The sequence below is a fragment of the Dermochelys coriacea genome, chromosome 2, assembly GCF_009764565.3.
Source record: "Dermochelys coriacea isolate rDerCor1 chromosome 2, rDerCor1.pri.v4, whole genome shotgun sequence".
Lineage (NCBI taxonomy): Eukaryota > Metazoa > Chordata > Testudines > Dermochelyidae > Dermochelys > Dermochelys coriacea.
In genome coordinates, this window is record NC_050069.1 from 243,698,101 (window position 1) to 243,713,768 (window position 15,668).

The 15,668-nt window shown below is 38.8% G+C and overlaps 1 protein-coding gene across 14 annotated transcripts in view; it reads right to left on the reverse strand.

The window, feature by feature from the left end:
- The window catches only part of CUL2 (cullin 2), a 95,674-nt gene that overhangs the window by 9,488 nt on the left and 70,518 nt on the right, over positions 1-15,668 (reverse strand). For 8 of the 14 annotated variants that reach the window (XM_038389885.2, XM_043509560.1, XM_043509561.1 and 5 more), the window contains 3 exons: positions 10,485-10,551; positions 8,324-8,526; positions 5,146-5,247 (listed from right to left, as the gene is read on the reverse strand). In XM_038389885.2, coding sequence (XP_038245813.1) covers positions 5,146-5,247; positions 8,324-8,526; positions 10,485-10,551 — 372 coding nt within the window. The remainder of the gene's footprint in view (positions 1-5,145; positions 5,248-8,323; positions 8,527-10,484; positions 10,552-15,668) is intronic. The other 6 variants (XM_043509564.1, XM_038389891.2, XM_043509562.1 and 3 more) reach the window with 2 other exon arrangements.

Below are 15,668 nucleotides of genomic sequence, written 5' to 3' on the forward strand. Positions count from 1 at the left end.
GTAAAATGGTGATGCTGCAAACACACTAAGATCAATAAACATTTAGAAAACATCTACAATGCTTCTGACTTTGCTAAAGGAAAAAAAAGTCAAATTTTAACAATGAAATCTAGTTAAATCTCAATTTTAGAGCTTCTGGGCAGGATTCTTGTCTATGAGGTTACAAAGGTTAGTGCACATCCATTTTCCCTTGCAGAAGTGGTGAACTGGATAATGAACTTGCACTGTTCAGGCTTCTGACCAGTATAAGACCGTGCAGTTCTGGGGTGCAAGACTGAGGGGGACTAGCTAGAACCTCTCTATTGTTGGTTCATGAGTGGCTGGGAAAGCATTCATGCAACTCAGCTGGGTGTGTCCTTGCCTGTGGATGTCTGTGTAAATGCAGTACCTGCCAGAAGTTTGTGGCTTTACAGCATCACAAAATGAGAGGGAGCTCAGGCTGCTAGAACAGAGGGCTCAGCAATCCCACAGTCCAGGTTGCACCTCGGGGACCCCATCACACTGCTAACAACCCTAAGCAGCCAAAACCACAGCTAAGGATCAACATCAGAGTGTCCTGTCCAAATCCCCTTTCCCTGATATGTGTACATTGGCAATGAGAGCAATGTTAGAGCCTCTGTAGCCCGTAAGTGCCACCAAGAGATCCCTCTGGAGCTAGATATTTTAGGTTTAGGAACAGATTGCACAGGTATTGCAGCCTGATCTACATAAAGCATGATATAAGAACAATTATAACTCTGCATATTTGCAGTGTTCACTCACTTTTTAAACTGTAAAGCTCTCCTAAAATTCTACAAATCCCTTTCTTAAATGTAAATCCTTTTGAATTAGCATTCTCTAATGAGAAATTGTTTAAAATTGTCCCAATCTGTACTAACAGCCCATTATTCCCCCACATACAGAGACAGAAATGCTTACTGTTTCAGTCAGATTAGAATCTATAAATTATGATTCATGTGGTCAGTGTTTTACATAACAAAGAGAGATGCTCCTGCCTGGAGAACCTTAATTAATTCAGGTAGACAGTTCATGAAGTGGTGAAGATGTCTGAAGAGATCAGTGCAAAAAGATTCCATAAAAGAAGTGTGTTTTCAGGAGGAAGATGTTCTTGAAAGATGAAAGGAAAGTTGCTTGGTGTCTGAGATGAGTGAATTCAAAACATAAAAGGTGCCATGGAAGAAGGTGAAAATCTAAGAATGGAATAAGAATGCAAGGGTAGCTTCAGAAAGGCTTAAAGTGGAAGGATAAAGGAGGAGAAAAAGAGCACATATAAAGGAGCACAACAGCTGAAATGGATCTTGAAATGGAGGCCATGGGGCCTGGACTTCATGAAAAAGGAAAGAGAGCTAGAGATGAATAAAGGTAAAGATCCTGGTATAGTGAAAAGGAATAAGCTATGGTTTCAGGATGTTATGCTCAGTAAAGGAAACAAGAAATGACATGTAATCCTATTTCCATTTTTACACAGAGTGCCTGCAGCTGGCTAAGTTTTTAAACAACAATCACCTTGAGATGACAAAAAAATGAACCATCTTGCAGTCTTACTAAAGAATGGTTCTATAAAAGATTTTTCATAGAAACTCTGAAAGGTGGCAAATGAAGCCCAAATATGAACCACACAGAGGCCTTGGGTGGAAACTTCTACCGCAAAAAGTTGCTACTGCATTAGCTGAGTATACTTTAAACAGAAAGGGAAACAATCAATTCAGGTTTTGATGGGATTCTTTTAATTCAACATCCACCTTTCAGGAGACAGATACTGGGCTAGATGAACCATTGGTCTGACCCACTATGGATGTTCTTGTGTTATATTCACCTTGATAAAAAGCACATAGATAAACACACACACGTATCAAAAATATTGCAAAAATTTAAACAAAACTAGGTATCCAAAAAGAGTTATTTCTGAAAAGTTTAGTGGTGGTGTTGATTTTGAACGGGCTTTTCTAACGGCTCTATATGCACAGTTGCATATACTCAGAAGCAAATGGCAACTGAACAGGGTCTGTAACAAGGTCTGTGGCTTCTCTGATACTGGCAGACTGGGATTTCTATAACAGTTTCATTTCAATTTAAAAATGTATTTTAATAAATAAGAATATGAATAATATAAAAATAAATACTGGAGCACATATAGTAATTGCATGTTGTTTCTGTATTATCTATTTCCAGTGTGTCTTAGATTTCTGTATTAATGCAATAACATTGCAGAAGTTAGCAAGGGAAAAAGATATGCTGGAAGCTGTTAGATCTTTGGACATTTTAGGAGGTGTAGAAATCAAACTGAAATTGTGGGATAAACACATTAGTTGCACATTTCTACAAGAGTGATCAGCAGTCAAGTAGCAGACACCATAAAACACCAACATTTTTATCTTGAGAGTTGAAACATATTGAAATAAATAGTTCACACCTCTCAGAACTATTGTTCCATGCTGTTCACTCAAGACAACATCACACAGTATACTAGTTCACACCTCGCTCACAATTTCAAGCTTAATCTTCAGAGCCATGGAGGTCAGAAGCAATATTTAAAAAATTAAAGTTGACATTCTGGAATACAATTCTGTGACGAGGAACAGGGGAAGTAGATTCTGCATCCACAGAACCACTGAATACTTGGTACTTCCATTTAAGTTAGTGAAACCCATTCTTCACAGTTCTGTAGTTTTAAATAGTTTCAAGAATGGTTTTGAAACATAAAACATTCAATCTGATGAAAATAGGCACTTTTGAAATCTTTGCAAGTCCATATTTATCTCCTTTTTCTAGCATAGTAAAGGTAAGGAAAGACATTCTGATACAGGTTTCTGAGTTCTGATGTTTTAAAAAGGGTTAAACTGAGTAATCCTTTCAGGGCTGTGATTAGATACTAAGATACTTTTGTTTAAAAAGCACTAACAAAAAATATCTGCCTTAGTGGACATGGAAGGCTAAGATCAGAACTAGAGTGTACCCTCATCCTCACAACTTCAAATTTGATTATATACAGAACTCAAAATAGAGATTCCACAAATTCTTGGGTTTGTTCTTTCTAATAAAGCCACATATCCTACCATTTATTATAATATACTGTATTCCAAGTAGTGGATACTACCTTTAATGAAGACAAACAAGTTTAGGGTATTAAACAAGAACAAACGTGTTACAGTATTAGTCTAACTATAGATTTCTTTCATTAATGTAACAGATATAGATACACTTCAATAATTGAGAAACGGAAAAACATTAGTGTAGAATTCATACTTTGGTTCTAAATTTTTCAAAAGACAAAAACCTTCCACAATTAACAAATGTCTTGAATTATGACTAGATAATAAGGATAGGTTTCATTAAGTGCCTCTTGTCTATCTATGACTGGTGAGTTTAAAATTTAGCTCTACTCAAGTTATGGATAGACTGAAGATCACAAAGACCTCCTGATATATACTAGACAAAGCTATCTCCCTTTTCCATCTGTAAATAAGGACAACGATTGTGGCAACTGATGGACTTTAGAGAATGTTAACTAGCAAGTTTTCTCAGAAGGAGCAAAGAGGTGCAGCCTTTTTGGTTTGTCAACACTATCCGGGTATATACAATATCCGAGTCTGGGGAATAAGACGGCTCTTGCATAAGGCTAGAGTATTTTTATTAGCAGTATCTGAATCAGCTAAACCTCTGAACATTGTTATAGCAATAAAACACATCAAGGAGTGCATTAGTGGGCTAATGGTGCTTGCTTTAGATGGACTGTGAGGCATGAATGCTTTCAACCAACCACCTGAGAAATGCACCTATAGCTTACTAACACACATCTCATGGGAGCTTATTCATATCAGAACATGGGTCATGATTCTAAATTCAACTTCTGGGGTAATTTTTTCCACCGGAAAACACAGTCCCTGGTAAAGAAAAAACAGGGGAAAGTTTATACTGACTTTTTTTTTTTAAATTCACTATTTTTTAAAAAAAATCTCCTCTTTCCTTCTTTGGTCTTGGGACTCATAACCTCACCTCATGGACCCAGCTGCCCTTTCCGGCTGCAATTTGTGTTCCAATAACCATGTTCGACTTTATAGTAAATTGGGATTCCAAATTAGTTTTTTCCCCCCCAATAGTAAGTGGTCCTCTGGCCACAAACTGCTGATGAAAGGGCAGTCAGTTCCCCAGGGGACAAGAGGAGACAGTTTCCCCTCCCTTCATCATTTTCTGCCCTAAGCTCTTCTGCCAGCCCCAGTCATCCTTCTTTCCCTCTGTAAAGCCTTATGTCCACACAAACCTTGCACTGGTTTAACTAAAACATTTTTAATGCATTTTGTTTAAACCCCTTTGTAGATACACTTGCATCTGTTTACACCCGACTTACATTAATTAAGGGCATGGCTACACTTGCAGATGTAGAGCGCTTTGAGTTAAACCAGCCTTCGGAGAGCGCAGTAGGGAAAGCGCTCCAGTCTGTCCACACTGACAGCTTCAAGGGCACTGGCATGGCCACATTTGTGGTACCTGCAGCAGCATTGGGAGCAGTGCATTATGGGCAGCTATCCCCCAGCATGCAAGTGACTGCAACGTGCTTTTCAAATGGGGGGCAGGAGGGACATGGAGTGTGTTTTGTGTATGTGGGGGAAGACAGTGGGTTTTTGGGGGGCTGAGAGCATAACAGCATGCTGTCTTGTAAATTCAGACAGCAGCAGACCCCCTCCCGCCACAGCATTCCACACTAAATGGTTGCTTTGTCTTGGAGCAGATAAGCAGCCAGCTGTCAGAAACAGAGCTTTCAGAGGACATATCCGCATTCCTGCAGCGATTCCAAAACAAATGACAAAGAGTGGCCACTTGACCTAAGGGGATTATGGGACGTTTCCGGAGGCTGATCAGAGCGCAGTAATGCAACACCTCGTCCACACCGATGCCCAGGCGTTTCAGCCAAGGTGCACCAAGCGTCAATCTTCTCGCTGAGGTGGAGTACCAGGAGTGCTCTAGTCATGGAGCCAGAACGCTCTATGTGCCTTGCCAGTGTGGACGGATAGTGAGCTACGGCACCCAGGGCTGCTTTAATGCGCTCTAATTTGCAAGTGTACCCAAGCCCTTAGATGAAGTCAGTTTTAAACAACACTTTTATTAACTTTATTGTTGACTTTATTGATGTTGAAAAATACTTGCCTGCGGTGTGTCTTTCTGCATGGATGTGGTAATTTTAAATTTTGTTCGTTTACTGCTGAAGTTCATATTTAATGAAAAAGTAGACTCTGCTTCTATATCTTCCTGCAATAAAAAAATCCAGCATTTATGCATTTTAACATTCATAAATGTTGCCAAAAAGCATAAGCAGCATACACATTTTTTAAGGTGGCAAACAGTTTATGGGGAAAAACAACACACCTCAATAGAACTCTCATATGCACGGTCAGAAGTCTATTGCAACTTATTAAAGTTTTGGAATTCCAAAGATCCATTTGAACGGAGTTCAACTTTTCTCATGCCACAGCTTATTTGGGCTGTAAAATCAGCTTATTTTAGAACCAAAATGAACAGAAAGAACACTGCCATATATAAACAGTGTTAATCAGTTCAAACAATGAAAGTAATTTTTTTCTATTATTGAAACTATTGTTTTAGTATTTCTAAAATACAATTTGGAGAGACTTTTTTGAGAACACACAGTGCATTTAAGCCAAGAGAGGAGACTAGGATTTCCATGCATCTACAGTAGAGTTTTGGGGAGACTGCTGCATTTTCCACAGTCATTCTACACATTGCATGGTTTGCTTGAACAACAAAGAAATTAAAATTTTTATAGTTGTAGTGTACATGGTGATTCAACTATAGGTTCTCCCATCATTCTAATCCTTGCTCTTTCCAAAACACGTATCTGTTTTTATCCCCTCCATGTCTGATAGCCATGCTAGCTGTTCACTGTACTCTGAAGACAATGACTCTCTAAACTGGCCAGCAGGATGACATGTAGCATGAGCACCTATCTTCTTTACCAGTTTCCAATCAAGTAATCTGTACAAGTACTACCAATTCTCCAACCACAGTAAAATGGCAATTTATTGGGATCCTTCATAGAGTACTTTGGAATACTGCCTACACACTGGCTGGTTCACATGCCAGTATTTAGAACACAGGAAGTCAATATTTATCGAATGACATGCTTAGGTAGCATCTTTAATTTCACATTCTAGAAGAAATCTAGCTTATTAAATTAATATTTTTTGCCACTGAGGCACAGTGTAGACAATATATTAAGGGTTAAGGATCAGCAGTTATAAGCAATATAGCATATCAAAATCTTAACAGTTTAAGCACAATAATACTAAGCATACATCAGAACAAAAATACAATCTAGGCCAAATAGGCACTAGGAAAAAAATTATTAGAATGAACCAGTGAATCTATCACCAAGGGGGAAAAAAGTTAATTTCCTGTCTTTCTGAACTTGAACAGAAAGGAAGGATGGTATGTAACATACTTTGTGCTTTGCATTTTATTTCCTAGCTGCTGTGTAGTTCAGATATTGGTAAACCACTTGCAAAACAGAAGTAAGTGCATTTCACTATTTTAGCACCCTGGAGTTCACCGACTTATGTAATAATAAGTACGCTGATAGAATGTGCTCAGCTCAGCTTTCTCATTGTTTGGAGGCATGAAAGAAAGACATAATTAGTATAGGTATTTTGGTACATGAACACTCTAGCTCAGGGGTGGCCAACCTGAGCCTGAGAATGAACCAGAATTTACCGATGTATATTGCCAAAGAGCCACAGTAATACATCAGCAGCCCCTCATTAGCTCCCCCCGCTGCAGCCCACCAGCAGCCCTGCCAGTCAGCACCTCCTGCCAGCCGCAATCAGCTGTGTCGCATGTGCAGGGGGTGGGGGCGGGGAGAGAAGAGGGGGAAGCAGTGAGTGCATGGCAGGCTCGGGGGAAGGGGCAGGGACCTTGGAGGAAGGAGTTGGCAGGGTCCAGGGCAAAGCAGGGAGTTGAGCAGTGAGCACCCCTTGGCACATTGGAAAGTTAATGTCTGTAGCTCCAGCCCCAGAGTCAGCGCCTATGCAAGGAGCTGCTTATTAACCTGCATGTGGCTCCGGAGCCAAAGCTCTAGCTAAAGGACAGATGCATACGAAAGTTAACATATCAAGAAGGAAAAATTACAAAGCTAATGTACTCCCCTTCCAGTCAGAAGTGATGTTAAAAAGAGATCTTTTTAGTTAGTGGGCATAAAGTATCAATTTGAGGTTCCAAAAACAGGAAATTATGAAAAGAATTATACATGAAAGTCAGAGATAGAAAAGACCCATTAGATCAGAGGTTCTCTACCTTTTTCTTTCCGAGGCTCCCCCGCAACATGCTATAAAAATGCCATGGCCCACCTGTGCCACAACAGCTAGTTTTCTGCATATAAAAGCCAGGACTGGCATTAGAGGGTAGCAAGCAGTGCGACTGCCTGGGGTCCCATGTTGCAGGGGCTCCCAGGAAGCTAGGTTGCTCAGGCTTTGGCTCCAGTCCCAGGTGGAAGGGCTCAGAGCCCCATGCAATGGAACTTCAGCTTTCTGCCCTGGGCCCCAGTAAGTCTAACCTTAGCCCTGCTTGGTGAACCCCCTGAAAGCTGCTCACAGCTCCCCCTACCCCAGGGGTCCTCAGACCTCAGGTTGAGAACCGCCACATTAGATGATCTCGTTCAGCACCTATAAGGATAAAACACAATCCCCTGACAGAAGACATATCAGATAGTAAATACAGCATTTCTCTAATATATGCTACCTATTTTTTTTGCAAGTTTTTTGGTACCTTCAACAAAAAACACTTTTTATTTCATGGACCACTTTATTCTAAGACTTTAAGAGACAATACTGAACAAGTGGTTTGGTTCCAGCATCTGGTCAGTGCCTTTACTGCCTCCATCCCAGGCCATAACAACTCTTCTTTACTCCAAAATCAGCCTGGCTCTAGTGGAGCTATGCTTAGAGTTTTCACTGATAGTTATTGCCTCTGAAGCCATAAAGGGAAGGTTTTGCACACAAAAGGGGCTCAGCAGAAAAGATAATACTGCCTCAGCTGTATTACCTTTTCAGCAGACCCTGCTGGCGTACAGCCAGTGTGAGGAATTTGGATAGCATGTCTGTTCGTCTATCCTCCCCACTGGCTATTCCATCCAGAGGTGGGTGCTCATGCCTTTCCCACAGGGATCTGAGAACAGGCATAGGGGAAAATAACATGGACCTAAGTGAAGAGCAAACACTTTTTTTTAAAACAAAACAAAACAAACATCATGAGAAAACAGAAACAAACCATGACTGGAAATGTTACACATTCTCTTTGTGACATTACAACATACCTTGTCTAAGTCATGGTTGATCATTTTGACATCAAGTAATGATTTGATGGTTTTTGTCAGTTCCTTCTCATTCATCTGTGTGCTATCCTGAAGCTCTTTATAACTGACAGTTTCACTGTTGTTGAAGGCAAGCAGTACTGCCATTTGGTATGTTGTGACCATGGCTACATAAGGTTTACACAAATAGTTCATTTTTACTTCACCTGTAGTAGTAATAATAATAACAATAATAATAGTAGTAATAGTTTCATAAACTGGTATAATAAGTTTACAATTATGTTATAAAGTCATATAAGACTTGACTATTAAAAGCTGCATGTGCAGTCCTGGACAAACACTACTACAGATGTGCACACAAATCAGGGATTTGCACTTGTATACATGGCTACATGGGTGTTAATCTAGCTGTGTGTGTAGCATACAGCCTGTTTGTGTAGTCATTTTTGTATGTGTGTATGCAAACAGATTAATGGACTTTTTAACTAAAAATTCAGTATGCTATGGGTATGCAACATGTTTGAGAGATGAAGTGAAGACAGCTAATATTGCACTTGGACAGGGTAGAATTTCATTTATAGTAATGAAGGAAGTAAATCCCAAATAGTTTCAGTGCATTACAATGTTAAAATTGCAGTTAACACTGTCTTACAGTAAGGATGCTCAATGGAAAAAGAGAATTTTCTACAAAGGGAGTTTTCTGAATATTATAAGTTTCTTTACATTTCCCTTGAAAAAAATAAGCACCGGAGAGAACTACCTGACAATTTGTGGGGGTGGATAGATCTAACCTCTGATCTAATGGGGCGCTGGGTGGGGTAGAACTAGACTAATGAGGATCCTCAGTTGTCATGCCACTGCATGCATTTGAATATGCAATGCACTGCTGTGTGCTACTCTGACTTTATCATTCACCTTTAAAAAATAAGCTATGGTGCTCAATTATTAAGGACCCAGTTTACTGAACTATTGGAAATATAATGCAAATGATTGATAGTAAATCATGGCTTAAGTAATATAATTTATATAATTTAGAATGAGCAGGGAAAAAAGTAAAATCATCAATTTTATGGCTCACAGAACTAAAGGATAATAAGCTAAGTTCCCTTTAAGTTGTGCAGCCACGCAGCAGGCTATCAAGGGCCGTGCAGGAAGGGAGATGCACCCCTCCCCTGGCCTGGCCCAGCCCAGCCAGAGCTGCCGTGGCTGGGGAGAGGCATCAGTCCTCACTCCCCACTGAACCCTGGGGCAGCCTGTAGCCCAACCCCCTCATCTCCAGCCACCCCAGAGCCCTCATCCCCTGCACCTCAACCCTGACCCTGAGCCCCCTCCCACATACCAACCCCTCATCTCTGGCCCCACCTCAGAGCCCGCACCGCTCCCATACCCCAATCCTCTGCCCTAGCCCTCTTCTGCACCCCAATCCCCTCATCCCCAGCCCCACCCCAGAGCCCTCACCCCCCCTGCGCCCAAACCCTCTGTCCCAGCCCTGAGTCCCCTCCCACACTCCGAACCCCTCAGTCCCACCACTGCCACATACCACCTCCATATTGGTGCACATAACAAAATTCATTCAGCACATGGATGTAAAAAATTAGAGAGAAAACTGATAATAAGATTAAATATTTTTTTAATGGCTTCCTCCTAGCTGTGAATCACAGAGCTGAACCTCATGCAACAGGCCAGGGAAGCCAACTTATTACTAATTTTTTAAAAATGGTAGTTGGCAATTTAACTTAAACTGGTCTCACTTAAAACTTCTGTGTACTCATGTTAAGCTAAAAGGCCAGTCAAGCAGTACAGAACACTTAACTGGTTGAAGGTCAGCTCATTGGTTAATAACCCAGAAGTTCTGCCATGGCTTTTAAAGCCAACAATGTACATCAATGTTTTTTTTTTTTAAACCAATAATTGGATGTAATGAATTATATGCATAAAATGTAGATTATAAAAGATGTAATTAAGAAATGCTGCTTGAGATAAGGGCAAAACCATATTAATATACTATGAATGTAAAAAAAAGACACACGGCTTTATAAAAAACTGTTTCAAATTGGAAAGGAGTTTATGTATATGTAGAACAGAAAATTATTTATTGCCTGTTATGTGAAGCATGTGCTATTTTGTAAGTTTTCAACACACCAGAAATATCCATTTATTTTACCTGTACAGAGATAATGTAACCAAGTAAGCTTCCTCCCACTGAAGTGCTGACTGTAAAATAATTCAAACTGTAAAACAAAAGTCATCTTCAGTTATATCACTTATAACTATTTATAGCCTTAATAAATCACTGTCACATTACTACTACAGTAGAGAAGAAATACTAATTTAATATTCAATATTTTGTACCTACACATTTAAAAATACTACACAGTATTTCTTCATATATTTACAAGGTGTAAGTTGAAAAATTTGAGCTTTTAGTTTTGACCAAAATGTCTTAGCCAAACATGATTAAATCTACATATTATAATTTGAAACCTAAGACTTTAGAGACTGACTATGTCAGAGATGACATCAAGAAATCATCATATGAATTAACAATCAATGCTGTAGCTCAGTATTGTTCAAATACAAGTGTTATCAATATTGATCCCAAAAGAATAAATTGATAAAATTTGTATAACAATTATTATAATATTGTACTATTATTATAGTATTAATTAGGGTATTAAAAGTGCATTACTACTATTACGGTTGTTACATTGTCGCTTCTATCATCATATGCACAGTACAATTATATTTGTAACCTTTCCTTTGATGCAATCATAATCCTTCATACACTATTTTTGATTCACTGTTTCAATCAAATTAGAAAACCCACTTTATCTGTGTTTTGATATAATTTAGCTAGATCTAGCTGTTTTGATGGATGTTGCTATTAAAGCGAATCATATGTAATTACATATTATGATATATACACATTATCTTTGGTGCTGCAAAAATATGGAAACAATCTAGATTAACATCTCTCAGAATAACGTGCATCAATAAAGAAATGTAAAAGATAATTCAGGAAATGTACCATAACATCATGTACTAACCTGACTGCTTACTCATAATACACATGATGTAATAAACTACATTAATGTTTTAAATTTTTCATGTATGAAAATTTGAACAAACAACAGATTTTCAACAGAAATTAAGAGGTCTGGAGATTCAGATAATCAAGGAAGTTCCATACAATTAATTTATTTTAGATTAAATTTATTCTAATTTCAGAAATTTATTGTACACTACAAATACGTACCCATTTTTATGTTACCTATATCTTCCATACATATTTATATTAATAAATTAAAGGAAGTGGGTGCTTAAAGAAGAGTTATTAGTAGAAAAACCTCAAAAAGCAGCTTTTATTTAATTCCCCAACCACAGGGGTGACAACTTCTCAGAGCATAGCCCACTGACAGCCAGAGATTACAAATGAATGAAAGCTCAGAAGAAAAACAGCTATTTTCTCTTAATGATTTCTTTGAAGCTGTTTTGAGCTAGATCTATAGAGATTTTGTATCTTCCTGAAGTAAGCTCAATTAGTTGTACGATTCTACTGACTAAATAAAGTCAAAAGCAGAATGCACCATATTTTGATTAACACAACTCTAAACGGAACAATAAAGTCAGAAATACAAGTAAAAGCTGTAGCTAACATTTAATTCTGTACATCTGCAAGAAAAAAAAAAGAGGACGATATCTAATAGCAACTTGGTTATCAGATAATCCCCTCATTATTATTCACAACGGGGGTCCAGCGAGCCACAGCGATATACTACCCTTAAAAAGCAAAAGGAGTGTCCTTCAAAATCATCAAAGATGGATTGAATTCCCCTTTATGGTTGCATTGGCCAGCCTGTGTGGATCATATTAGTATTGTTTCATTTTGCAAACAGTCAAAAATTAAATTTCAACGTCACAGTCAGAATCCAAATATTAATTTTCAAAGTACAGGAACGCTACAATTTTCCATAAGAGGCATTAAAAAGGAAGAACAAGATATGAGCACAATCTGTATTTCGGAATAATTCCCTAACATAACTGAAGCCTACATCCTCTTGAAGTAGGCACTTTTAAAGAGTATTTCTATTAGTCATATTTAGTCCAAATGGCCCAACATGTTTAAGTTATTTAGAGAACCCTGTCAAATGTTTTTAAACATGTTATAAAAAAGAATTGGTTCTAACTCTTTTTAAATATGTTACTTCTTAGGTTGGTTTTTTTCTGGAAAGCAGAAAACACTTTGCAATCCAGTTTCCTCTCTCCTTCACTACTTACATTTTATATCATTACATCTGCTGCTATCGTGTTTTACTAGACATGTGCTTAGTGTCGATGAGCCAACAAAGGCACTATGTAAGCAGATTAGCTCTTATCAAACCCACAAAAGTAGGGGTCTAATTTCTTTCTAGTAGGCTAACAAATTGAGCAGGACTAAGCATCACCAAGCGCAGATCGTGCAACCACACCCACTCCATCCCAGTTTTCAGAGGTGTCTCTGGAAGCAAGATTAAACTGCAAGCAAATTTCACTACTATTTTGATGTTTGTAGAGAGTAATATAACCTCAGACCTGCCACAACTGAGTTATCAAGATCTAATTGCCAAGATTATTAAAAATGAGCAGTGTCTCTGGGTGCATCAATTTCTGGATGTCCTCCCTGAACTTTGAAGGTTTCTGATTTTCATGAAATGCTGAACACCCACCACTTGAAAAGTAGTCTCCTTTTTAAGGCACCTCAAACCAGACACCCCAAAACTGAAGCACTTAAAATCATTGATCTCTTGAAAAATCTTAGACAATATTCTTCAACACAGTAATAATCTTGTTAATTTCTTCTTCCTTTACGTTTTTACATACGTTTTAGTGCTTCTGTAAGGTGTCACATTGAGAGCTCTGGAAACTGATTTTTGGTGCGACTATTTTAAGACATTTCAATATAGATTTATCATGCTCATATTCCAAAGCCACACACAGAAAATATACACAATAAGACAAGAAGTCCAAGGGTACAAAGATGTTCACTTAGAAATTAACAAAATGAATGTCTCCTCTTTTCCTTTTTAAAAAAAGTCCTTAATAGTATCTTCCCAGTATTATGGGACAATTTTGTTCCTCACCTGTAAACTGGTCTTCATTTATATACACAATTTGCCAATCCTGGCATTGCTGGGAAGTCTTGAGCATGGCTCTTGTAACTGAGGTGGCTCTCTAGAAGATTCTTGGAATCCAGTTCCCAGTCTAAATAGGCAGTGGGTACTTCATATTACCAGTAGATTCTTCTAAAGCTTAAAACATCCACATCTAACAGTAATTTCCTATCAACAACAAACAGTAACTTTAAGAAGGGAATAAAGGATTGGTGGATTGTTATATATGAGAAAACCAATTTACAGATAAGGAACAAATTGTCCCATTTTCACACCATATGCAATCCACCAATCCTGGCACTGCTGGGAATTAGTAAATTGTAAGAAAGAGAATGAGGGAAGGATCAAGGAAGGAAATGAAATATCTTGACTAATATGAAAAACTAAATTCACGGGGACTACACATTCCAGAGTGGTTCACAGGACCCCTTTGTAAGGAATGGACTGCGTGAGAGAGGTTCCTTAACAGCTATATCTTCAAATTCATTTTTCTTGTGAGTTCAAGGTAATTGTAACAAGAAAAGTTAGTTTGATGCTGTGGATAAAGTTAGCAGTTCCCAAAAAGCTCAAAAAGAAGTTGCAACAAGGCTTGCAAAACCAGACTGAGTTTCCAACTGTGTATGGGATAGCATAAAGGTAGTCCAATCCTTTAACTGCATGAAGAAATCTAGAAATACAGGGGTGAGACTGCAGTAGATTTTCCCTTACAGATCCTCCAAGCTCCTAGTGCCACCATCTAAACCTGAAATTTTGCTGGAACCTTTTCTCAAAAACAGATAAACATAAAGGCAGTCCCTTGACTGAGCCTTCGTTACAGCTGATGCTTCAAATATGGATCAAATCCATTGGTAAGTCTTAGTTCTAATATTTTATCTACTGTCAGGATACTGCCCAGCAAAAGTCCAGAAGCCTCAGTCTCTCGTTTCCCAGCTGAAAGGGACAAGAAGCTCAGGTTCAGGAGTTTGGTTGGACCCCATGGTCAGGATGTTCTTTGGCTATGGGAAGAATTTAAGCAGGTTCCAGGCACCTCTCCTTGAGACAGGCCAAAAAAAGACAGTTTTGCCTTGGGTCAGTTTGGCCCAATCCAACTTTTCTTGGCAATGATGTTTAATAATGACAGAGGAGGAATGTATAGAAGAGCACGCTTGAACACTTTAAGAAGAAATTGTCTATTTTCCAGATTGCCTTCTCCCAGTGCCTGAAGTAGTACACATTAAAACTGCTGTTATAAGATGCAAATAAAGTATATTTTTGAGAAGTTCCAGAGCTCCAAGATCTTGAAGAAAACCTGCCTGCCTGTTCATCAATTAGTCCAGAGACACTCCCATACATAGTTGATCTTCTATCATCTTCCTTTAGGCCTACGTCAGAACCCTCATGAAGCACCTTTCTTCAGAAGCTGAATGCCTTTGTCTGATAGCGAAGGTAACGGCTGACTAGTTACAGCATTCCACAAAGGACCATTCTGATTCCCAGCGAAAAACATATTTCTTCAGGATAAACCTAGTGGCCCAGAATTCCAGTCAGCTGCTACTGTACAGAGCCTCCCTCTTGCACATGGTACATGAGGAAGCCCAGGTGACTAACCCAGCGCCTCTCAGCTTGCATTCATGAAGATCACGATCACGTCAGAAACAGGCTTCCCTTCGTGCAAGCTCTTGGGAGCTCTTCCACCATCTGAGGAAATGAATTACTTGTGTTGGAATGATGGTATGCAGGTATATGGTTTCTCCTTAGCAGTCTCATACCAAAACAAAGCCTGGAGAGAGGGAGAATTAAAGATGGGTTGATAGAATACCAGAATGCATAGAAGATATAGAATCTAACAAAAGGTTATGACCAGGTTGGACTGAACCGTTTAGTTTGTGGGACCTCTGACCTATGAGAACCACCTTGCTGAGGTGAATGTGAGGTTGAGTGCCTAGGAGGATCATGTCCCAGGAAAGTAAGAGCTCTTACAGTGCACCATAAACCCATGGTCTGGAAGAAGAGAGAGCACATGTCCATAAGTATGCTGGAAGAAAGGAGATCTCATAAGCAGGATGTTCAAACTATGGAAAACAAGGATTTCCCCCCACACACACTGAAGCTGGCACCATTATCAACAGGATTTTTAGAAGACTTTTAGAGCTAAGAAAAGATCAAAGGATAGAAAAATGTACTAATAATATAAGTCTCTCAATAGCAAAACAAATGAA